We start from the raw sequence: 26,014 nt of genomic DNA, 5'->3' as shown, positions 1-26,014 counted from the left end.
TACACACATTTCTTCCAGATCAGGACACCTGCATCTTACTTTCCAAAAACTCAACCCAGGGTTCCGAACTGAGACAAGAAGCCAGGCAGGCTGCTAAGAGGGAGGTGCCATCACGCTTTTGGGCTGTGTTTTTAGTTCCAGGCGTGTGACCTTTAATCCACCCGAGCTGACTTAAGGACCCCTGGCTAAACCCCACTCACCAGAAAAGCGCTGACTGCATCACTCATGGACTCGGTGGACCGGCCCGCATTGTCTCCACCACGTTGGGGGTAGTCGTAGGACTCGCAGGAGGAAGCTACGACAGAGGAAGGAAGATCCATGTGCGCTCACTAGAGTCAACCCCTGCGCTGACACTTCCCCACACCCTCGCCAGTGTGGCTCAGAGTCTCACTGATACTCTGAAGATACTGCTCTCAACCCCTAACGATAAGGTATTGCTTCTATCACATCACTCCTCAGCTCACAGATTCCTCCCAGGCTTCTGGATGTAGCTCCAGTGTTAACAAGACGCAAAATAAAAGGAATTAATATTATTCTACCTTTTCATCAAACAGAGGAGGTTATATGCAGAGTTGGAATACTCTCAGTGGGAAATCAGCAACAACAGAATTTAATACTTCAGACAGACGTTCAGACTTTAATCAGAGATTCAAATGTGGCTTAGAAAATATTTTGTAGATCTGATTTTAATAGTCTGTTGGTCCACATAGGTTTGGCTCCAGTTTGGACTAGTCTTCTAAATTTATTTTTGAAATCTTTGGTTTGATTTATAAATGAATAAAAGACTGTGATTTGGACCTCTAAACCCATAATATGCTGTACTGTGGTTAACCAAGATTCTTCTACCTCCTTAGTAGAACAGTAACTTCTCTCAGGCAGGGTCTGCTAAACTCTTGCCATTGTGGTGTCCACTAATAGCCTGCAGGGCTGGAGGACAAACTAGGAAAGGTCTGGGTAGAAGATGCCTAAACCTGTGAGTATCAGTGACCTGGGTGGGACTTAAGTCTCCTTGGCATGGATGACCAAGAACCAGCACACTACTGAGAAGCCCTGTGCTACCGCCCTTCCCCCCGGCCTCAGCAAGGGCTCACACTGACCTCGGTGAAGTCGGCTGTTGTCCATGGCTGGGAGGGTATTGCGCCTGGGGATGGTCGCAGCGGCAGAGGCCGATCTGCTGCTGTCACCGACTGGAGGCCTCTGCTGAGGGTTGCCCCATCGAGGTGTTTCTGCCTGACTTGGCTTGGGGGGCCGGGGCGGGGGGGCTACGGCCGAGTCCCCAGGAGCGGCCACTGCCATGGTGTTGTGGTTCTTGTCCAGTGTGAACGTCCTAGGGATCTGGTAGGCTGAGAGCGGGGTGGCCGGAACATCCATATTATCCACCAGGAGGTCCCCAAACTCACGGCACAGGGTGTTGCTGGGCATCTTGAAGGTGTACACGTCCTCGTTATCCGTCTCAGAGCCTGTGAGGCTGCCCTTGGTGCGGCCATGGGAGGCCAGGCTCCGGGGGAGGTCGTAGGTACTGTCTCTGAATTCTGTATTGTGCCTGCTTGGCTTGGGGAGGCTATAGAAGCCATGGACTTGACCACTGACCCCGTTGACACAGTGTCCGTTGCCCTGGGCAAGTTTTTGCACGGCCGTGTCGCTCCTCATGAGAAACGAGGCCCTGGTGCCCTGAGAGAAGCTGGCGCTCCTAATAGACAGAAAGAAGGGGGTGCAGGGGTTAGAGGAGGCCAGGGCTGCCCACCAGCGAGGCAAGCAGGCCTGTTCAAGCCCTGTGCAGCTAGGTGGTGTGGAACACACAGGTTGAGGAGGCTGGCAGGCCTGAGGGCTATCTGGGCAAGGCACGTTTTCTCTCTGAGCTTTAGTAAATGCGTCTGCAAAAATGGTGATTAAAATCATGCTTTGAAGGTTGCTTAGAAATTGGACTCTAGTGTATCTAGTAAGTATATGTTCAGTGTTAGCCTTTATCCCTTCCCCTACTCCCAAATGGCTGTGATTAGCAGAGGTTGGCCTTACCTCCCCAAATATATATCAACAAGCTAGTTATACCACACACTTGTTTACTGTTTTAAGTGCCACAAAATATACGCATTTGTATACAAAGGCTGTGAGATAGCGCAAAGAACCCTTAAGTTGGTATCAGAAAATAGCAAGTCATTTTATCTGAGTCTCAGTTTTCCCACTGTAAAACAAGTCAGCTAATGTATTGTTCTAAGTTATACAGAACTATTCAAATGTAAGCCATAGATTTATTTTCCATCATATATTATGGTTCATTGAGAGGCATTTAGAGGGGAAAATATCTGTTTCCAGAAGACTAAAATTCTACAGGAAAAATGTTTTCCTGTTTGGGAACTATATTCAGGACAGAAAAGGTTTTGAGTATTACTTTTTAAAAATTCATGTTTTGGGGAAATAAGATTAAAAAAGTAAAATGATCTGGGGGGGGGGGGTCGCGAAGGGATTTGTGCAGGTTCCATTCCCGCCACTGATATGCTCTGTGGGCTTCACCAAGGCTCCTTCCCCAAGGCAGGACCTGGTGTGTCTCAATAGCTCTTAAGGGTCCATCTGGTTCTGAAACTCCACAACCCTTTGGCTGTATTAGCATGTTTTCCAAATTGGATTCTGTGTTCTGCGTAGGTGCCTTAGGAAATTAGAAGGTGATGTTCTGAGCAAGTAGAGATTCAGGTCTGCTTTTCTCTCTCGTACAGTGTGATTCTTCAAAGGATTCCATTTGGGGGAAATAAAGGAATCGCTATTCTAGAACAATCATTTAGTGGTGATTCTCAGCTTTTTGGAGGCTATATGCCTCTTTAAGAAGCTGATAAAAAGCTCTTGGCACTTCTCACCAGAATAAGGCAAGTCTCGCATACATACAAATTTGCATGCTATCTCTAAGGGGGGTGGGCAGCTCTTAACCCACCCAGGCCAATCCATGGAACTTCCGTCTTATACAAGCTCTCTCAGCTCATGGGGAGCTTGTTATTTGTGGATGTGGCCACCAGATGGTGATAGAAAATAAGGCCCATCAGCTTAGAAAGAGGAAGGGAAACAGGTGTGTAGGCAGCCAAGCTCTCTCTCTCTTGTAAACTTGCATCCTTGATGGCTAGGACTTCCATTTCAGTCCCCAAACCTTCCGCGGCCCTCGTCTCTGGTCCTCCGTCTTCTCTCTCCCTTCCTATCTCATTCCACACGCATAACCAAGCCGACAGGCATGGCCTAGATCATTGAACATCTAGCCTTTAGATAACGAAGTGCCTGGAGCAGAGGACCAGGGAGCCAATGGTAGACATGAGGTGTTCACATTGTTCACATCTGTCCGTTTGTCTTTGGTGCCTTTCATGTTGTCTTTTGGAATTTCCAATGCTGGTGGATGCCCTACCTGGATTTGTTCATTTGAAAAACATTTACTGATATCCTACCTTCCACCTGGGCCAGGCACAATGGATACAGAGAAGCCTCCTGCCCTGGGGGAGGGGGCACAGTGGTAGAGGAGTTGACATGCATGCAAATCTTTTTTTTAAAAAAATAAATTTATTTATTTATTTTTGGCTGCATCGGGTCTTCGTTGCTGTGCGTGGGCTTTTCTCTAGTTGTAGCGAGCGGGGGCTACTCTTTGTTGCGGTGCGTGGGCTTCTCATTGCGGTGGCTTCTCTTGTTGAGGAGCATGGGCTCTAGGCACGTAGTCTGAAGTAGTTGTGGCTTGCGGGCTCTAGAGCGCAGGCTCAGTAGTTGTGGCGCACAGGCTTAGTTACTCCACGGCATGTGGGATCTTCCCGGACCAGGGATCGAACCCATGTTCCCTGCATTGGCAGGTGGATCCTTAACCATTGCACCACCAGGGAAGTCCCTTTGCGTACAAATCTTATAATCAAGCCAGTGAGTAAGTGGCTGTTGACAGATTTATACCAACCCTCCCTGGTGGTGGTGGTACAGAATGTCAGGGGAGGCTTCTCCAAAGATGTCACCTCTGACTGACTCTGGCAACTGGCCTGGCAAAAGGCAAGAGAAGGGAAAAGGTGTTCCAGTTAGAGGCACACAGAAGTAGAACACAATCTGGCAAGTTCAAGGAACCGCAAGCTGCTCAGGCTGGAGCAAGTGCCTTAGGAGGCAGGGCTGAGAGATGACCGTGGAGGGGCCAGGCCTGGGCTGATGAAAGTGGGAGTCTTTGAAAGATTTTAAGGTGGTGTAGGGGTGGGGAGAGCATTGCAGGTATACTGCAGTCACCTTAAACATATGCAAGAGTGAACTCATCATCTTCCTCCTGACTCTCCAGTTCGGGAAAGGCACCAGCCACTCAAGCTGAAACCTGGAGTTACCTTAGGATTTCTCACTCAATAATCACATCAGGTCCTATTGAATCCACCCCAATTCGGGTCCTCCTGATTTTCTTCTGCAATAACGAAAGGGGTAATAACCCGTCTCCCTACCATCAGCCTAGGACCTCTCTGATCCTCTTTATCCCGCTCACATTTACTTTCTTAATTTCCCAGCTTAACCATTTTCAAAACTGCCTCAATGCCTTTAGGACCGAGTCATATTCCAACACCAACTCACCTCTCCAATCTCTCCTCCCCAGTTCCCCTTCCCACTCTAGGGTCTACTCAGTCAACTGCCCAGGTGTTCCTGTATGCCCCAGGCAGTCAGGCCTCCGTGCCTTGTTGTGTTGTTTGTTCTGTCTGGAAGGCCTCTTACTCCAGTCTGGCAAGCTCATACTCAGCTCAAACGGCACATCTTCTGAAGCTGTTTCTTACATCCTCTACCTCCCAGCACAAGCAATCACTTGCTCAACTCTGTTCTTGGAGCAGGCATCAATTGTTATCTGTGTTACGTACCATTGTTACTTATCTCCTCCATCAGACTGTGATTTCCTTGAGGAAAGAAGAAACTGTGTCTTATTCATTTCTCTCATCTGCACCGGGATCAGTGCTTGTCACATAGTAAATAGTGAATAAATGTTTGTTGAATGAACAAGCAAATGAATGTATAAATAAACAAACAAATAAAGAAAAGCATTGGTGCTGCCGTGCCCTTTCCTGAGCTTGGCCTGAACCCTCTGGAGCAGCAGATTGAAACCCCTCCTCTTCAGAACACATGAGCTCATGTCCCAACCTCCCGCTGTCGTGGCGTCTCCTCTCCAGTCACAGAACTACTCGCTCATCCCTAAACACCCTCCCTGAGCTCCAGCCCTGGGCTCGCATAATTTACCTTTCTCTGGAATGTTTCCCTGATGCATCAAAATCTTACACAAAGTGCCAAAGAAGCTTTTTCCTTCATAATGGTGTTTTAGGTCCTCTAAGTCTCCTTGTCACTTTACTCACCACTTCTCCTTTGCTCCCACAGCACTCTGCTTCCATCACAACACTCATCTGGTGTGAAATTTATTTGGGTCTGTGTCTTTCCACTTCTACCTGACCCTGTGCTTCTAGAAGGCAGGGCACCATATCCTGTCCCCAGGCATAGTTCCTGGCATGTGGTAGATGATATCGATGCATGCTGAGGGGCACTGACCATTACTTGAAGAATCAGGTGAAAGGAGTTGAACAAGGGAAGCAAACTTGCCCAAAGGTATACATTTGGATGGTAGCAGAACTGGTTCCAGCACCCAGGTCCCTGGACTCCCTGCCCAAAACCCACATGGCTACAGGGCGCTCCCTTTGGACAAGAATCAAGAGGGGGAATTCTGAGCACTTAGAAGTCCTGCGGCCTTTGCTGCTTTCATGTAGACCTTTACTGAGGCCTGTGCCACCATGATGTGCTGAGTTGCTTTCTGGGACAGATTCCTGGAAGCAGTGGATTTGGAGAAAGGTTTCTCTTCCAGGGCTCTGGGCTGACAGAGGCCTCATAAAATGAGCACAGTACTGTGCCAGGCACATCACATGTGATGTAGCTTTTAATCCTCCTGACAGTTCTGAGAGACAGGTATTACCCTCACACATCCGGTGAGAAAAACAAAATAAATGGCAGACATGGTGCCAGAAGATACTCGAACACAAGTGTATAGGGGAGCTCCCTGGGAGCAGAGAGAAGTTTGGGAGAAAATGCTCCCCCAAGCCCAGCAGCTTTTCCTTTCCATTCCTGGCTGCCAGCTGCTCCCAGAGCCCCAGGTGGATGGGGTTATCACACCACTTCTTGTACATGCTTTGGTTTTAATATCAACCCAAACCTCTCTCTTGGCTGTTAGGAATGCTGTCCTAGTTTTTCCCAGCCACTTTATTTTGCACTTGTTCATTTGTACATTTTCTCATGTTATGTAACATACTACACCACAATTTCACTCCTTCCACTCTACAAGATGCCAAGTACCTCATAACAATAAAGGGCCAGTTTAATTTTTTTTTCTGCTATTTTTTAAAATTAGAGTATAATCGAATGCTTGTAAGTAAATTAGCCACCATTTAGAGTTCTGTACCTGTCACTGGCAATCCTAAGAGGTCATTTGGACCATCCTTCTGTATCTGACTCATTCCAAATGGATCCTTCCTGTGAGGGAAGAAAACTCAGAAAATTCTGTCCCACAGTCTCTAAGAGGTGAGGTGATCTTTGTATCTCAAACTCTTCTGGCTGCAATATTGAGCCTGCCTTCTCTCTGTGGTTACAGAGAAAAGCTGTATATGTGAAATTAAATGAAGGTAAAAGCTGTATATTCTGCCTTTGGTCAATCAAAGCCACTGGGAGAATGAGCCGTAGAAATGATTAATCACAGGTAAGTTCTCCACTGACATTTCTGATTTTACTTTTTACCCCCTATCTTTCTGTAGAATAGTGCTGCAGAGTCAGTGATGCTTTCATTCTGGAATTTCATTACTTGAAATTTCACTTCCCTCAACCCTCACCAGAATTACGGCTTTCCAGGGAATGTGACCCACCACACACCACAACACATCACATGTTACAGGTTTAACAGCCTCCTTGAAATAAGAAGACAGAGATTGGCTAGAATCTAGAATGAGGCCCCAAATGCTAGAGGGCAAAAATAAATCTAGTGAAACAAATTTGTTTTCAAAAACAAAAAAGATTCTGCTTGTCTTGACAGTGTCATTCAAAACTCCTTCCATTGGCAATAGTTACTATTCTGAATTATTACTTATTTTAGCTCAGTGGAAGAGCTGGAGTTTGAGGACTGAAGTCATTTTAACCAGAATACATACTATCTGGTACTTGAAGAAATATTAGTGGCTAGTAGTATAGTAAGAGTAATAATAAAAAAGTCATGGTTTTATCTCTAAGATGTTTCATTTGTTGTAACTATATATCAGGATCCCTCATAAATGTAGAAGGGGATAGATAGAAGGCTGGTATTATTGGCCTCAGTAAATACTATTTCACTACAATAATCAGGCATATCTATGTCTATGCTAGGCAGAGATGAATGAGCTGGTTCTCTCTCAAAGTCCCTATTCAAAAGTAACCCTGTAAGATTATTTTGGAGATCAAATGAGGTAACTAACATAAAAGTGCTTTGTAAACTGTAAAGCATTATTCCTTTTTCCAGAGTACCTAGTGTGTAACGTGAATGTCAGAAGCAGTGCATGGATAAAGCCCATCCACATACTTTGCCAGCACTTGGCATTGCTAGTCTTTTTTGTTTTAGCCATTCCAGGGGAGATGAAGCAAAACCTCACCGAGGTTTTAATTTGCATTTCCCTGATGTTTCAGCATCTTTTCATGAGCGTATTGGTCATTCTTATATCTATTTTTTTTTTTTTTGTGAAGAGTCTGTTCAAATCTTTTGCCCATTAAAAAAAAAAATTGGTTGCTTGTCTTCTTACTGACTTGTAATAATAGCTCTTTATATATTCTACAAATAAATCCTTTGTCAGATATGTGTTTTGAATATTTTCTCACATTTGGTGACTTGCCATTTTGTTTTCTTAATGGGATCTTTTGAAGAGCAAAAGTTTTAACTTTGATAAAAACTACTTTATCATTTTTTTCTTTTATGATTCCTGCTTTTTAAATCCTATATAAAAATCTTTGTTTACCCCAAGATCAGAGATGTTTTCTTCTGTAAGTTTCACAGTATTAGACTTTACATTTAGGTCTCTGATACTTTTGAGTTAACTTTTGAGTAGTGTGATATGAAGTAAAGGTTTTTAAAAAAATTCCTATATGTTTTGTTTATGGTTCCCTTTGCTGTGCAAAAGCTTTTGAGTTTAATTAGGTCCCATTTGGTTTTTATTTTTATTTCCATTACTCTGGGAGATGGATCGAAAAAGATATTGCATGCAGCCCAATGTTCACTGCAGCACTGTTTACAATAGCCAAGACACTGAAGTAACCTAAATGTCCATTGACAGATGAATGGATAAAGAAGATGTAGTGCATATACACAATGGAATATTACTCAGCCATTAAAAAGAATGAAATAATGCCATTTGCAGTAACATGGATGGACCTAGAGATTGTCATGCTGAGTGCAGTAACTCAGACAGAGAAAGAAAAGTATCATATGATATCGCTTATATGTGTAATCTAAAAAAAAATGATACAAATGAACTTATTTATGAAACAGAAACAGACTCACAGGCTTAGAGAATGAACTTATGGTCACCGGTGGGGAAGGGTTGGGGGGAAGGACAGACTGGGAGTTTGGGACTGACAGGTACACACTCTATATTTAAAATAACCAACCAGGACCTACTGTATAACACAGGGAAACTCTGATCAATATTCTGTAATAACCTAAAATGGGAAAATAACTTGAAAAAGAATAAATACATGTATATGTATAACAGAATCACTTTGCTGTACACCTGAAACTAACACATTGTTAATCAATTATACTCCAATATAAAATAAAAATTAAAAAAATTCTTATATGGATATCCATTTGTTGAAAAGACTTTCATTTCCCTATTGGCACCTTTGTCAAAATCATACATATACTTTTTCATTCTACCCCCTAGATTCACTAATCTGTTCTAGTGATTTGTATGCTTACCCTTTCATCAATACAACACTGCCTTGTCTAACCGTAGTTTGACAGAAAGTCTTGAAATCAGGTAGTATAAGCCCTCTAACTTTTTTTTTTAGATCTCTTTGGCTATTCACATTTTTAAAAACATCTCTATTGGAGTATAATTGCTTTACAATGGTGTGTTAGTTTCTGCTTTATAACAAAGTGAATCAGCTATACATATCCATACATCCCCATATCTCTTCCCTCTTGCGTCTCCCTCCCTCCCACCCTCCCTATCCCACCCCTCTAGGTGGTCACAAAGCACCGAGCTGATCTCCCTGTGCTATGCGGCTGCTTCCCACTAGCTATCTATTTTACATTTGGTAGTGTATATATGTCCATGCCACTCTCTCTGGCTATTCACATTTTGGCATATTTTGCATTTTCATGTAAATTTTAGAATTGACTTATCAATTTCTATGAAAAAGCTAGTTGCGATTTCTATTTGGATTGCATTGAATCTACAGATTAATTTGGGAAGAATTGCCATTTTAATAATATTGGGTCTTCCAATTCATAACTGTAGTATATTATCACTCTCCATATTTAGGTCTTTAATTTACCTCAGCAATGTTAGATAGTGATTTCAGTGAAGAGATCTTGCATGTCTTTTGTTAAATTTATTACTAACTAGTCCATTTTGGGGGTATCATTATATAGAGAATTTTTTAAAGTTCATTTTCCCAATTTTTCGAGGCCAGTATGTAAAAATTAATTTTTGTATAATAATCTTTTATCCTGTGACCTTGATAAATTCACTTATTAATTCTAGTATTTTCTATATTCTTCAGAATTTTTTATATAAACAATCATGTTACCTGCAAATAGAGACAGTGTTACATCTTCCTTTCTGATATTTGTGCCTTTTATATTTTTCTTGTTCCCTTATTGAACTGGCTAGGATTTCTAGTACAATGGTGAATAGAAGTGGTGAGAGCAGGTATTCTCTCCTTGTCTCCAATATTAGGGGAATATGTTTACTACTTCTCCATTAGGTATGATATTAGCTGTAGGTTATCCTTTGAAGTCTGTTATTAGTTTGAGAAAGTTCTCCTCTATTCACAGTTTGCTAAGAAATATTTTTTATGAAGAGGTATTAAGTATTGTCAAATACTTTCTTAGCATCTATTGAGGTGATGATTATATGATTTTTCTCCTTTATTTATCTTAATGTGATGAATTATATTGGTTGGTTTTTGAATGTCAAACCAACCTTGTATTCCTGGGATGAACATTACTTTGTCATGGTGTCTTATCCCTAATGATGTATACAAACATATATATTCCCTAGTATATATTATCCCTAAAATACACACACACATTTTAAATATATATATATATTTTGTTGTTTTTGTTGGATTTGTTTTCTAATACTTTTTTGTAAAAAAAAGAATTTCTGCATCTATCATCACAGGGAATAATGCTTTGTAATTCTCTTTCTCATAATCTTTGTCTGGTTTTGCTAGTAGAGTTATGTTGGTTATATAAAAATGAGTTGCAAAAGGATTCCTTCCTCTTATGTTTCCTAAAAAGAATTTGGGTAATATTTGTACTATTTTGTTTGAATATTTGACAGAATTAACCAGTAAACGACCTAGCTCTCTAGGTATTTACCCAAGAGAAATGAAACAAATGTCCATACAAGATTTGTTAGTGACTGTTTATGTACAAATGCATCTTAATTTGTAATAGCCAAAACTGGAAACGACCCAACTGCCCATCAACATGTGACTGGATAAGTAAGTTGTGATATAAAGATACATTGAATTACTACTCAGCAATAAACAGGAAAAACTAATGATGCATGCAACAACATGAATGAATACCAAAAGCATTATGCTGATTGAAAGAAGTCAGAAAAAATAGTGATACTCTATGATTCCATTCAAGTAAAATTCCAAAAAATGAAAACTAATGTAGTGACAGAAAGACTGTCAGTGGTTTCTGAGGAATATGGTAGAAGGAAGGACGCATTACAAAGGGGCATGAGGACATTTTATATATATGGCATTGACTGTACTTCTATTACCCTTCAAAAATTATTTAAAAAAGGGTGGGGGGAAATCCTAGAATTGAAAAATAAATTAAAAAAACTATCTAAACTGAGCACAGAAAGGAAAAAAGATAGAAAAAAAAAAAGAATAGTATCGGTGACATGTAGGTAAGTTTCAAGTGGTCTAACATATGAGTAACTGAAGTTTCATATGAGCCTCAAAGGAAAGGAAAGACAAAATGGGGCAGAAGAAATACACATAGAAATTTTGCTGGACTGGATCAAAAGTATCAACACACAGAATCAGACAGGCAAGTGAACCCCAGACATAGTAAATATAAAGAAAAACACACATTAGGAATATCACAGTCAAACTGCTGAAAAAAGATAAAGAAAAAAAACTTAAATCACTCAGAGGCCCAAATAGCCAAAACAATCTTGAAAAAGAAGAAAAAAGTTAAAGGTCTCACACTTTCTGATTTCAAAACTTATTACAAACCTACAGTAACTAAAGCAGTGTGGTACTGGCATAAAGATGGACATATAGACAAAGGGAACAGAATACAGAGCCCAGAAATAAACCCTCAATGATTTTCAATAAAGATGCTAAGACCATGGGAAAGATCTTTCCCACAGCAAAGTACAGTCCTTTCAACAAACAGTTTTGGGAAAATCAGATATACACATGCAGAAAAATGAAGTTGGATCTTTACCTTGTACCGTATGCAAAACTTTATGCAAAACTTAATGCAAAATGGATCAACGACCTAAATGTAAGAGCTAAAACAATAAAACTCTTAGAAGACAACAGGGGAAAATCTTCTTGAAATTGGATTTGGCCATGATTTCTTATGTACGAAATAAAAAACACAGGTGACAAAAGTAAAAAGAGATAAATTGGATTACATCAAAATTAAAACCATTTCTGTGCATCAAAGGACACAATCAACAGAGTGAAAAGGCAGTCTTTAGAATGGGGGAAATATTTGCAAATCATGTATCTCATAAGGGGTTAATGTCCACAATATATAAAGAACTTTTACAACTCAACAATAACAAAAGAATCTGATAATAAATGGGCAAAGGACCTGAGTAGACATTTCTCCAAAAATGATATACCAATTGGCAACAAATACCTGAAAAGATGCTGAATATCACTGATCATTAGGGAAATGCAAATGAAAACTACAATGAGATGCTACCTCACACCCATTAGGATGGCTACTATCAAGAGACCAGAAAATAACAAGTGTTGGCAAGAAGGTGGAGAAACTAGAACCCTTGTGCACTGTTGTAAAATGGTGTAATCACTATGGAAAACAGTACGGCAATTCCTCAAAAAGTGACAATAGAATTACCATATGACCCAGCAATTCTACTTCTGGGTATATACCTCAAATAACTGAAAGCAGAGTCCTGCAGAGTATTTATAAACCCATGTTCACAGCAGCGTTATTCACAATAGCCAAAAGGTGGAAGTAACCCAAGGGTCTAACAATGGATGAACAGATAAACAAAATGTGGAATATACATGTAATGAAATATTTATTCAGCCTTAAAAAGGAAGAAAATCCTGACACATGCCACAATGCAGATGAACCTTGAGGACTGCATAAAAAGACAACTACTGTATGATTCCACTTAAATGAGTTACCTAGAGAAGTCAAATTCATACAGATAAGTAGAATGGAGGTTGTCAGGGGCTAGGGGGAAGGTGAAATCAGGAGTTGTTTAAGAGTGGAGAGTTTAAATTTTGAGAGATGAAAAGAGTTCTAGAGATTGGTTGCATAACAATGTGAAAGCACTTAATACTACTGAACTGTACACTTAAAAATGGTTAAGATGGTACATTTTACATTATGTGTATTTTACCACAATTTTTTTTTAAAAAAAGAGAAAAAAAATCATTCAGAGGAAGAAAGATACATTACATACAGGAGAATAAGAATAAAAAGAACAGCTGACCTCTCATCAGAAACAATGAAGGTCAGAAGACTATAGAATGGCATCCTTTAGAATGCCAAAATAAAACCATCATTCCAGAATTTTATACCCAGCAAAAATATCTCTAAAAAATAAAGGTGAAATAAAGGTATTTCCACATAAATGAAAGCTGGGAAAATCTGTTACCAGGGACTCACATGGCAAGAAATGGTAAAGGAAGCTCTTCAGGTTGAAGAGAAATAAAAACAGATAAAAACCCCACTAGATAATGTTTAATATTTGCTTTCAGCACTCATACATATTTTAAACCTACGAGGGAAAAAATAGTCTTTTATAATTATGCAGATATTTACTATTTCTGCTGCTCTTTCTTCGCTCCTGATCTTAGTTTCCTTCTGGTACTTCTTTGCTTTAGTCTTATTATTTCTTTAAATCAGATCTCTTGGAAATTCTCTTATTTCCCTTTCATCTGAGAGTTGTCTTAATTTTGTTTTCATTCCTGAAGGAATACTTTTGCAGAATATAGACTTCTGGGTTGAAAAGAGTTTCTTTTTCTTTCCATTAATTTCAAGTGTGTTTTCCTTTATCATATGGAATACTGTTATAAAATGGGCTTTTAAATCTGTGTGTAGTAGTTTCAACATTTGGTATATTGGGGTTGGCATCTGTGCTCTCCCATGAGAATAAGTTTGCTGGCTCTCTGTAGGCTGAGAAATTTTGGATTATATTCTGAATGTTGTGATACTATGTTGTGTAGACTCTGGGTTCTTTTATCATCCTCTGCAGAATGTTGTTTTTGTTTTTGCAGGCAATTAATATGGTCAGGTTCAACCTGTAACTTCTGTTTCTCCTCTGTGTGTGGTAGTGAAAATCTCAGTTTAGTTCACAAAGCTCCTGTTATGCTGATTTGAGTCTGTCCCACACATGGGTAGCTCAAGGTGAGCCTGAGACTTGTGTGGGTTTATACCCAGAATTAGGAAATCCCTTCACTAGCTCCCTCCACACTGGGATACTCCACTCCTTTCCAGTCCCCAAAGGGCTCATTTTCTGGTTCCTCTAACCAGAAAGATGAGGTTTCTATTAGAGTTTCAGCAGTGTGCCCCACTGTGCTGCTTCGTGATGGAGCCCACTCTCAGGACAAATCCACCAGAGACAGAAAATTTACCTGTGTACTCACATCTCCAAGTTTTGCTCCCCTCCATAATCTGCTTCCTTTCTTTTACTTTACAGAGTCTTTGGGTAATTATATTTTGTCCAGAGTTTTTATCTGTAATTAGTGGGAGGGATAGAAGCCTGTGGTGGCTTCTGCCACCATAGCAGAACTGGAACTCCTAAGTTCTTTTTCAAAGTTTCTATCTCTTTCCTAAATTTCACCATCTCTTTACTCATTATCCACCCCCTCTTCTCACCATAGATTAAAGCAAGTAACACAACTATTTTAAAGTCTTTGTAGGCTAGCTCCAAAAACTGGGTTGATTTTAACTTGTTTCTATGACCTGAGTTCTCTAGGACTATAGGTCAACTTTTACAGTTTCTTCAGATGTCCAGCAATTTCTCATTGTATACTGAATATTTGGGATGATATGTTATAGAAATTTCCTTCATAGGAAAAGCCATGTAAATTCAATCTCGCTAAACGTGGGTCCCTTTTTTTTGTTGTGTTTTTGGTCCCTTGTTTTGTTTTGTTTAACTTTTTGGGTTTATTTATTTATTTATTTATTTATGGCTGTGTTGGGTCTTCGTTTCTGTGCGAGGGCTTTCTCCAGTTGCGGCAAGTGGGGGCCACTCTTCATCGCGGTGCGCGGGCCTCTCATTATCGCAGCCTCTCTTGTTGCGGAGCACAGGCTCCAGATGCGCAGGCTCAGTAGTTGTGGCTCACGGGCCTAGCTGCTCCGTGGCATGTGGGATCTTCCCAGACCAGGGCTCGAACCCGTGTCCCCTGCATTGGCAGGCAGATTTTCAACCACTGCGCCACCAGGGAAGCCCAGTCCCTTGTTTTAAGAGTCAAATCAGTCCTGCTTTTTGATTGCTCTTCAGTGCCTTTGAACAGGATTTTAAAATGTTTTGTCCAGAGTTTATAACTGTTACAGTATGTTTAGTATCATGCATGTTACTCCACCATTACCAGGAACTACATAATCCTTCTAGACTGAAGAAAACTTCCTTCCCGCCCTCCTTTCCTGCTTGGAATTCTAGAAACACTGTTTGAACTTACTATTTTTTAAAATCTCCCTGAGATCCTGCTCATCACCCTCTCGCTCCCACACCCACACAAGTAAAAACAAAGACACAGAGAAAAGCACAACGTGATCAAGGCCCCACAATTAAGCTGCTTCCCCAGCTGTAGATAAATTCTGTCCCATCTATTATGTTACCTCCATAACACAGATTTGTTCAAATATTTATTATGCACCTACTATGTGCCCTGAGTCCTGTCCCAAAGAACAGTAACATATTAATATAAAAATCCATATTATGAGGTAGAAAGTTCCAAATGCTGTGAGAAAGATCATCAAAAACTGCTATGGGAATTCAGAGAAAAATGAATTCCAGCTAGGAAGATTTAAAAGAGGTTTTACAGAGGAGGTGAGGGTACAGAGAGTGGGCCCCAGCTGCTAATTTAAGCAGAGACATTTATATATGTGTTCACTGTTGCTTTAGCAGTATCATGGGACTGGAGGTGGTGGCAGTTGTTAATACTATATAAAGCCTTCCACTTAAAGTATGATCTGCAGTCTGCACTGACATCATCTGCAGTTTTGCAGAAAGGCAGGATCTCAGGACCCACCCCAGGCCCAGTGAATCAGAATCAGCATTTCAGCAAGATCCTCAGGTATTTCATATGCACATTAATGTTCGAGAGGCACTAATATAAAGTGCTCTGTCTTTCACTAGAATTATGACTGTAAGACCTCGCATTCTCTACTGCCAGGCAATCCTACATGTAGTAGAAGGGGAAGCGGCACAGGAGAGCATCTGGCAATATGGCCTGAGCACCTCCTACCTCCTGGCTACCTTAGGTATATTTTGCCATTTTATGCTCGTTAAGTAAGCCTTTGAATTAATTATTCCCACTCTGCAGATAAGGAAATTGAAGGTCAAAAAGGCTCAATATGTGGTCCAAGGTCACAAAGAGGTGGCCAAACCTGAATTTGAACCCATAACTGACTGACTGCAAAATACTTTTCACTCTGTAAAATACTTTTCATTCTACTATACTGTCTCTGGTCTGTGGTTCAGGAGAATCAGGTACTAACTAGTTCAGTGATCTTGGTTAATTCATTCTACCTTTTTAGAACTCAGCCCTTCATGTGTATGTTGATGGAAGTCGACTGAACTAGTGAAAGTTCACAAGTGAATCAACGCTGCTTCAGGAAAATGGGTTTTTCAGGCAGACTTAAAATTGAGTGTTGGGAGGTTCTGTTGCATGAAAATGACTCAGAAAACCATAACCAGAACAGCACAGTGTAGAGAAAAGAATACAGGACCAGAAAGGAGAAACCCGGGTTCTAGTCTTATGTCTGTCATTTATTAGTTGTGAGTCTCAGTTTCTTCATCCATGAAATGGAGATAAATGATCTACCCTGGCGATCTCTCAGTGTGTTTAACTGGTTTAAGTGAGATTATGCATGAAAATACTCTGTGACATGATTTATTAATACAGCCAGTTCTCTAATTGCCTTAGTTTTCATAACACAAATTAGATATTTCTAAATTAATTCATTAAGGAACATGATTTACAATCTGCTGGCCATGGTAGAATTGGGAACCAGCTCTGGCAAAGCCCACCAGCTCTGCACTTTTGTTTACCCTAACAATGGGAATAAAAGGTAATAAAAATATGTACAGGCTCTGTACCTGTTAGAGTTGATGGTGTTAGAAAAACAAAAACTTATTCCAGAGCAGGGAGTCCTTGCTCTAGAACTTTTTGTGATGATGAAAATGTTTTATATCTGTATCACCCAGTATGGTATCCACTAGACATGTGTGGCTACTGAGTACTTGAGATATGGCTAGTATAACTGAGGAACTTAATTTTAAATTGTATTTAATTTTAACTGATTCAAAGTTAAATAGCCACATGTGGAGAGTGGCTGCCATATGGAACTGTAGCTCTCGAGCAAAAGTGAGATAAGGATTTGTTCAACAATGTTAAGGTTTTATAGTTACACTCTTAGGGCCGACAAGTGCATTGACTTTGTTTTTTTCAATTCTGAAACTCTAGTTCCTAATGCCTTTTTTTCAAATTAAACCAAAAATTTGTATAGCATGATTTTTGATCATGGGAGGCTTCTTTGGAATCCAATTATCATTGTATAGCAACGTAGATGATACCAATAAAATGTGAAGGTTGCCTAAGCAAAAACAATGATGTTTTGTTTTATAATTATATATTTGCCCACCTGGAAAGATAGAATAGTTTACTCTTACGTATTTAAAATTATAAAGCAGAGGCTGAAAAGTACTAGGCCCTGTGAGTGGTTGCTCAACCAACTACTGCTTGCCTACCTTGCGTTTTCTGCTCTCCGGCTTATGCACTGGTGCAAGTAGAGATACTCCTGAGGTGCACTGGTGGACAAGGCAGGCTGCACGTGGTTCGACACCGGGGGTTCAAAGGTGAACAAGGTTGGCTGGCTGGAGTGCGACGGGGCTGAGGATTTTCGTTCTCGGAGAAGGTGCTGATTGGAGCTGCTGAGCTCAGCTGGAGAAGAGCGGGGGCCGTGACTGGCTGAGGAAATGTTCCTCAGGGAGTCTGTGAAAAGGGGAAAGAGCTCTGTGAACGGTAAAGGAAGGGAAGGTGTCCTTATCCCAAACTGGGTTGTCAGACGAAGAGAAAATACTAAGAGCAGAGGCAATGGTCCAGCAGCAGAATTCTCTTCCCCATGCACCTGCCCCGGCTCTGCCCTCCCAGAGAGCAGGGCTGTGGCTTCCAGGCTCTGGACCTCCGTACTGCTCCTGGAGGCGACTCCCTATCACAGCCTGGGAAGTATCTGCGCCACTTCCAGGAGGTGTGCCTACTCGAGGTCCAGAAGTGCGACTCTGGCTCTCGAGCAAGGCCAGCCTCTGGGGCGGTGAGTGCCACTGCCTTCCCTCTCTTTGGTGGCTCCTGCTGTTATCACCTCCCTCAAAGCTAAGCTGGCTTTGTTAAATGAAGCTTTGCTTCCTGAAGACTTATTTACTGAGTCCCTAGACTGTGTGTTACTGTACTAATGACAAAAGCACATATAACTGGAACGGTCCCTTAAGACTGGTCCCAGCTCCTCCCGCCTGCCCTCGCAAGTCCTCCGAGGACGATGTTCCCCACATCTTGTACTCACCACTCTCCATCTATTGGTCTTTTTTCTCTTAACTCTTATCTTAAACTCTCGTCTGTTGTGTTAGAAAGGAAGCGAGGTATTAAAGACAGATAATAGTTTAGAGTGTAATACCCCCAGCCAAGGGCATTATTCATTTGGCTGGCTCTCTAAGCTTAGTCCAAATTCCTTAGCACAACATACAAGGCCTTTCACAGTCTGACCTATTTCCTGCTTCCCTCCTCCCATACTCCAGGCATATGAAAGCTTCATCAGTCTGTGAATGCACCAGCCCCTTTTATGATTCTTTGTTTTGGCCTATGCTGTTCCTTCTGCCTGGATTTCACTTCTTCTCCTCTGGCACTCACACACAGACTTTAAGACCCTACACGGATATCACATTCTCTCTGAAACCTTCGTGGACTTGGCCATTCTTCTGGGTGCTAACAGCACGTGGCCCAGGCTTCATTATATCCACTGTCACCCTGCTTCCTTGCCTGGCCCATGGGTTTCTAAGAACAGTGACTGATGATGTTACCTCTACAGTGCCAGCATTTACCTAATAAAGCCCAGGTACACACAAAGTTCCGAGTCTGTCTTTGTAGAATAAGCAAAAACATTCATTCAGCATACAATAATTCCAACAGTGAAACTTTTTGTTCAAAAGAAAGATTTAAAGATGTAAGTTCTGGCAATGTGATAGCTAGTGGGAGGTAATGTTTTAGTGGTGATGATGGTGGCTTTCTATGGGTATTCAAAGCACTTCAGAGGGGACATAGTTCTGCTTCCACTCCCTGTTATCTGACCTATTTTAGTACCCTTCTCAAGGCCCTGGGCAGGATCACCAGCTCATGGATGCTCTACAGCATTAATGACTCTCCAGTCTCTTCGGCTGCTGGGCAAGACAACTTCTGCCAGCGTACAGCAGGAAAAGCCACAGGCCTCTGGGGAAAAACTGTTCCATTGACAGCTGTATTGACCTCCAAAATGAATTCCCATTACAGGTCTCGTAGTGAACTGGATGTTTGTTAACAGAACCAATGGCTTCATTACTCCATTAGACCTGCAAGATGAACTCTCTAGTGGCAGAGGAGAGGGTTTATGCTGGGGGACAGAGAAGGCCCAGCGCTGGGGGATCAGCCCAAGCTGCTGCCTGAGGAGACATAGGGAAGGTGCAAGGGAAACCTCTGGTGCATTCTACACTATCTGTGGTCTTCTGGACTCCTCTTCCTCTGCCCAGCCCTTCAATGGGGGCTTTCTTCAGGGTTCTGCCCCAGACCCTCCTATGACCTCACTCTCACTCTGGAGACTCTCCGGGGGTATCCTGTCCACTCTCACAGCTTCAGCTATGTGATAACAACTCGCAAATCTGAATCTCTAGCTCAGTTCTCTCTCCTGGGCTCCCTGTCTTATATCCCCCCCACCCCCCACGCCCATCTACTGAGCGTCTCCATTCAGCTGTCCCACAAGCAGGTCAAGCTCAACAATCTAAATGGAACTCCTCCTCCTGCGTTCTCTATCTCAGTGAAGTACATCAACATCACCATCCAATCAGTTCCCCAAGCCAGAAACCCAGGCATTATCTATGACTCTTCCCTGTTTCTCAGCAACCACGTCATGTCATTATGTCACTGCCTTGCTTAAAATTCGTCAGTGGATCCCTGTTATCCTCAAGATGACTTACAAAGCTCTCTCTTTTAAAAACCACTTTCCTGTTTATTTCTTCAATCTTGTTTCCCACCTGTACTTCCTTGTGTTTCAAACAGAATTTCAGGAAAACACCAACCTCTTTCTCATCACTCCATACATTAGGCTATCAACTCAGTAAGGCCAGAGATACCGTCTCTCTTGTAACAGTTTTATCCCTAGAATGAAGCCCAGTCTGTGACACAACTCCATAATCATGTGTTGATTAAACACATGAAGTACATATAGCATAATAAGTCATACTCCCTCAGTAACATCCACTGACTCCTCATTACCTTCAGAATAAAGTCCAGGTTCCCCAATCTGACAAGAATAGTCATTTTGTCACAACCTACTTATCCTGCCTTGTCACCCAATTCATCCTTCATGTCCCCTATGTTGAATGCTTGTGGGTCTGTATAAAGGAAGAGCGACCTATCCTCAGCTCTAGGGCCCTCTGCCTCCAGCTCAGGCTATGGATTCAAATCTGTGACCCAGTCTGTTTACTCACAGAGCTAGAGAAGTTTCACCTGAGTCTCAGTTTCCTTATTTACAAATTGACATAGGGTGGTTTTATGAGGATGAAGTGCAGAGAGGGTCAAGAAAGCACTGCAGGTTGTAGGTACTCAAAATGTGTTCTAGTCACTTCTGTATCTCCGTGCCTAGAACAGTCCCAGCACATAGTGGGTATTCATTACATTGAATTCATTGTTGAAAGAATAAAAGAATTTTCCCTGGCATAAAAATCCACATATGCTTGTTTCTTGTGGTCAAAATCAGAGAGGTTTTTGAGGTCTGTCAATAAGATGAAGTAAGGGTTAGCATGAGTTGGGCCCACAGACACTTGGAATTCCACCCTTCTGACATAAAGCCATGTCTATGAAGCCAGTTAGCTCCATAACAGTCTGCAGTCCCAGAAAAGTTCTTTCAAAGCTGTTTGGGCACTAAATCTTGCCAAAAGCCTACCTCAGCTTGCAATTTTAAAAGACTTCTACCTGAATTCATGTGATGATTCCTTGGTACCTTTACTGGGTTGAACAGTGTCACTCCAGAATTCATGGAACCTCAGAATGTGACCTTATTTGAAAACAGCACCTTTGCAGATGTAATTCATTAAAAGGAGGTCATACTGGATTAGCATGGAACCTACTTCAATGACTGGTGTCCTTATAAGAAAACAGAGACACAGACATACAGGAAGGGGATGAAAGAGGTAGAGACTGGATAAACAAAAGGTGATATACCCATACAATGGAATACTATTCAGCCATATAAGTGAATGAAATACTAATACATGCTACAATATGGATGAATCTCCAAAACACTATGCTAAGAGAAAAAAACTAGTGATAAAAGACTATAGATTACATGACTTTATTTATGTGAAATGTCTAGAATAGGAAAATCCAAAGACAGAAAGTAGACTAGTGGTTGCCTGGGGTGGGGAGCAGTAATGGAAAGTGACTGCTAATGAGAATGGTATTTCTTTTTGGGTTGATGAAAATTTTCTAAAATTAGACTGGTGATGGTTGCACAACCCTGGGAAATACTAAACCCACTGAACTATATACTTTAAAAGGGTGAATTTCATGGTATGGGAAATACATGTCAGTAAATTTATAAACACAACACACAGTTTGACAGTTCCTCAAAAAGTTAAACACAGAGTCACCATGTGACCCAGCAATTCCACTTCTAGGTATATACCCAAGAGAAATGAAAACATACATCTACACAAAAACTTGTAAACAAATTTTCACAGCAGCATTACTTAGAATAGCCAAAAGTGGAAATAATCCAAATGCATATAAGCTGATCGATAAAGAAAATGTGGCATAGCGTATAATGGAATATTCAGCAGTAAAAAGAATAAAGCACAAATACATGTTACAACATGTACAAACCTTGAAAGTACTGTGCTAAGTGAAAAGAAGCTAGGCTCCATTTATACAAAATGCCTAGAAGTGGTAAATATATAGAGACAGAAAGTAGATTAGTGGTTGCTTACGGCTGGGGTGAGGATGGGGAATGGGAAGTGACTACTACTGGGTATAAGGATTCTTTTCGGGGTCATAAAAATGTTCCCAAATTAGACTGTGATGGCGGTTGCACAGCCCTGTGAATATACTAAAAACATTGACTTGTACACTTTAACTGAGTGATATATGGTGTGTGAATTAAAACACACACACACACACACGCATAAGCCCTTTGCAAAGTATGAAGTGTAAAGTATATGCAAGAGATTAACAGTCATCCAGTTAAATTCATCTGACCTTTAGTTTTTCTTTATTTCTTCTCCGAAGAGAAAACTGAACACTCAGTAAATACCGAGCCCTTACTAAACTCCCTTGAGTAAGAGACATTCTCCCCTTCCTACCTTCAGTTCCCTATAACTCCTCCAACCCCACTGCTGAGGGTTTCACCCCATAATCACAGCAAGGCAGTGGGAAGTTCAGCTAAACAAAAGGCAAGCACTCATGGTTTGGGGTGAAAAGACTCAAGCAGGTTGAAATTCCACCTCACAGTGTGTGGACCTCATGTACAGGACAGGAGTCAGGAGCCCAGGGATCCATTTCCAGCTCTGCTGTTAACTAGCTGTGAGATCATGGACAGGTCTCTCTCTGAGCTTTAGCTGCTTACCTGTCAAGATGGGAGGATAATCCCTGGCCTGCTTGTCTATCTTACTGGGCTGTTGTAAAGGGCGAATGAGATAAGGATGTGAAAACAAATACATGCACTCATATAATTATTCATAGGATTTGTTGTTATTGCCTGGGTACCTTTTGAGGAAAGGAAAGAATGGTAAAGATAAAGGAAACATTAGACAATACGTGGCTGGGCTGTTTTTGGGATATGGCTGTAAGGCTGTTGTAATGATGTGTCTTGGGTCATTAGGAAGGTCAGTTATACAGCAAGAAGAAAATGGACATTTCCAGACTTCTGGCCTGAGCTTCGATCTCCAAGTCTAGACGAAAGATAATGCCAGAAAATGCCTGAGTCAATTTGTTTTCTTTTCAGCAGGGTTTTATTTTTTCCTCTTCTTCCTGGCTTCTTTTTAGGGCCCTACAAAATCACTCCCCTTCCTTTCCACAATCACCCCTGGGAAGCCTGCCCAGCATAAAAACACTCCTCCCACCTTCTTGCAAAACTCTAGAACAGGAAAGCTCTGAAGGATTTCAGTAGAGGAGCCCAGCCCAGGCCAGCCCAGCCCAGCCCAGCCATCCACTAGCTAGTGATAACAGGAGCAGGAAAGGGGTGGTTGGCGGGAGCTTCTGGAAAAGATGACTGGCCAAATAATGACTGGTTCCCTTATCTCAATGCCTTTTTAATCTTTATCCTTTCCCCCCCATATCCCCACCCCAAGCCTCAGTGGGTCTCAGAACCCGTAAAATGGTAGACCAAAGTTCATGCTGGCGCCCAGGCTGGATTCAAAGCCTGGCTCTGCTAACTCCTGGCTCTGGTCTTGGACAGGTTACATAAACCTCTTTGATCCTCACTTGTTCAATAGGGAGAATACATACTTTGCAGGGCTGCTGCAAGGACTGGAGGTCATTTATACAAAGCATTTAGCACAGCACCCCACCATTTTTACTGCTCCTATTCCTAGAGTACACATGGAACCGGCTGAGACCCTGAAATTGGCCAAGAGGTATGGAATTTCTTTCCAAGTCACAACTATACCTTGTATAGATGTTATACGTGGACTAATAAGAACAAAAAGGACAATACTGACTACAATAATCACAGCTGCCATTTACTGAGCACCTACTATGTGTCTCTGGTCTACCCCGTGAGGTAGATATTATTACCTCCATTGTTTTTTTGTTTTGTTTTTTGGGGGGATGGAGAAACTGAAGCTCAGAGAAGTTAATAGTGAGCTCTGGGGTCACACATTTAGAAAGCGGCAGAGCCTAGATCTGAAAGAGATCTCATTGTCTTCAAAGCCAATTATTTTCACCCATGTAGAGAAAAGAGTTCCTACACAATCCCTATGAGGTGAATGGTATTAGCTTTATGGGAGGCAGAGTCAAATAACAGAATGAGGGTCTAGGTCCAGGTCTGCTGCCAACTGGCTGTGTGACCTTCGATACGTCCTTTCACCTTTCTGGGCCCTGTTTTCTTTATTTGTAAAAGGAAGAACTTGGATTAGACCAGGGATACACATCAAAGTCATCTTTGGGAAATTTACGAGAGCTGCTCCATGTAAGACCTAATGAGTTATATTTACACATTTAGATTCAGATCCACTGGCTTGGTTTTTAACAATCTCTGGTTCTTCATTCTGGGGCAGAGGTAGAAGGGCTGGGGTCAACTGAAAAATCAAGGGCAAAGCAAGCTCTGAAAGCCAAATGAAAGAACAAATTCTTCCCAAAATCTTTCTTGGTATCATCAAAATTCTAAATTGGAAAACATCCATGTTCTTCCTGGCCCTCCTTATCATTTGTCCACAGCCGACTCCAAAGGAACAGTGAGCAAGAGAAAGAGCCTGACGTGGTTCAGAAACGTGGGAGTCCAGGTTCTAAAACTACTTTGCCACAGGGCCTTGGGAAAAACTTTTAATCTCTCTCTACATCTCCTCTCCCATGCTGTCAAATGCCAAAGAGAACACCCACCTTACAGGGTTCTTTTGAGGATTCAATGAGGTGAAATATGGGTAAATAGTAACTATTAAATACTAAGTAAGTGGTTGTTGGTTGACAATTGTTATATCATTTATTCCTAGAAGTAGAAAGGTGGTAAAATTCTGAGGGTTCTAACTGGGGAGAAGATGATTAATTAAAGAATTTTGAAAACAATGGTGTCAGATTTTATGGGATGAGTGGTCCCCTGGAGAAAGCTAATTGAAAAGCAAGAATCAGATGGGTGGAGAATTCTAAAAACAAAAACCTGCTGACAGATTGGCTGAGTGCAAAATTGGATCAATAGCTCCAGGTCATTTTAACTCACAATCACAAGCCTAAAATTATTTAAAAAGGAATAATCCTCAAAATCCTCTGGCACACATCATTACTAGAGAATTTATTCATACATTTAGGATCAAACACAAAATGTCTTCACTTTATACAATACCTCACATAATATGGTAACTGGAGGGGAACGTAGGGTCCAATCGTTATCACCACTGCCCTCCCTACTCACCCCCAAATCTCTCATTCACAGTTGGAGAAACCGTGGTCCAGAAAGGTGAGGCTACTGTCCAAGGCCACACAGTGGATCAGATGTAAACCCTGAAATTAAAACTCAGATCTCTTAGTCCAGGGGTCCTTCTGCTGTACCAGTAGAAAGATGTATCAATGTGAATGAAGATATATTCTCTGTGGGGGAGGTAATCAAGTCAGGAGATCTGACCACCAGGACACTGGCCAGTGGGATTGCTATTTTGTCATGAGTTTATAATGTTACTCATAGTTGCATGGTAAGTAAACATTTGCTGGATCAAACTACTAAAGACTAGTATAAATAATTCCCCAAGTTCAAAAATATAAGTCTTCTAGTGTTTATAAAAACTATAAAACAGAGGAAGAAAAAAGGGGAGGCAGAGAGGCAGTAACATGAGACCCTGTGAGACCTTTCAGGGACCAGGCCTCTCCACTCCCCTTCTGAGGAAGGATCTGGGAAAAAACACCATCTCAGAGATCCAAGAGCCAAGTCACAGCAGCCTGACCTTGACGGATATGATCTCTTGGTCTACTTTAGCAGAAATCAATCCTGTGAAGGGGCACAGGGCAAAGAGAGTGAGTGGCTGCAGCTCGCAGGCATGTCACACAGTCTCTGGTCACACGTCCTTACATAACCTTCCTTGCCCTGCGGCATCTCATTTCAGAGATGGGAAACTAAGGTCCACAGCAAATGCCATGTTTTCTATAAGGTCTCTGGTGAGAACTAATTATGCCTTCCTCTAAACCTTTTATCGTACTTTATTTTGCTTTTTATTTTATGCTGGGAATTCACAAATCTCTCATACAAAACAGACTGTGAGCTGTTAGGAGTCAGGACCTAGACCATCTGTTTCTCTGGCGGTGATCAGCACAAGGCTGTGTGTCTACTAAATGTCCAGATTAGAACAAGGTGCTCAATAAACATACCACGGCGCTAAGTTTTGTCAGAATCTTTCCTCTTTGTGTCAGAAGA

At 41.5% G+C, this 26,014-nt stretch overlaps 1 protein-coding gene across 3 annotated transcripts in view; it reads right to left on the bottom strand.

The window, feature by feature from the left end:
• The window catches only part of GAB2 (GRB2 associated binding protein 2), a 175,256-nt gene that overhangs the window by 9,036 nt on the left and 140,206 nt on the right, over nucleotides 1-26,014 (bottom strand). For all 3 annotated transcript variants that reach the window (XM_036859539.1, XM_036859541.1, XM_036859542.1), the window contains exons 3-5: nucleotides 17,409-17,652; nucleotides 1,098-1,690; nucleotides 201-295 (exon numbers count right to left, since the gene is read on the bottom strand). In XM_036859539.1, coding sequence (XP_036715434.1) covers nucleotides 201-295; nucleotides 1,098-1,690; nucleotides 17,409-17,652 — 932 coding nt within the window. The remainder of the gene's footprint in view (nucleotides 1-200; nucleotides 296-1,097; nucleotides 1,691-17,408; nucleotides 17,653-26,014) is intronic.

This window comes from Balaenoptera musculus, chromosome 8 (assembly GCF_009873245.2).
Source record: "Balaenoptera musculus isolate JJ_BM4_2016_0621 chromosome 8, mBalMus1.pri.v3, whole genome shotgun sequence".
Classification (NCBI taxonomy): domain Eukaryota; kingdom Metazoa; phylum Chordata; class Mammalia; order Artiodactyla; family Balaenopteridae; genus Balaenoptera; species Balaenoptera musculus.
This window is presented reverse-complemented; position numbering and strand designations above follow the sequence as displayed.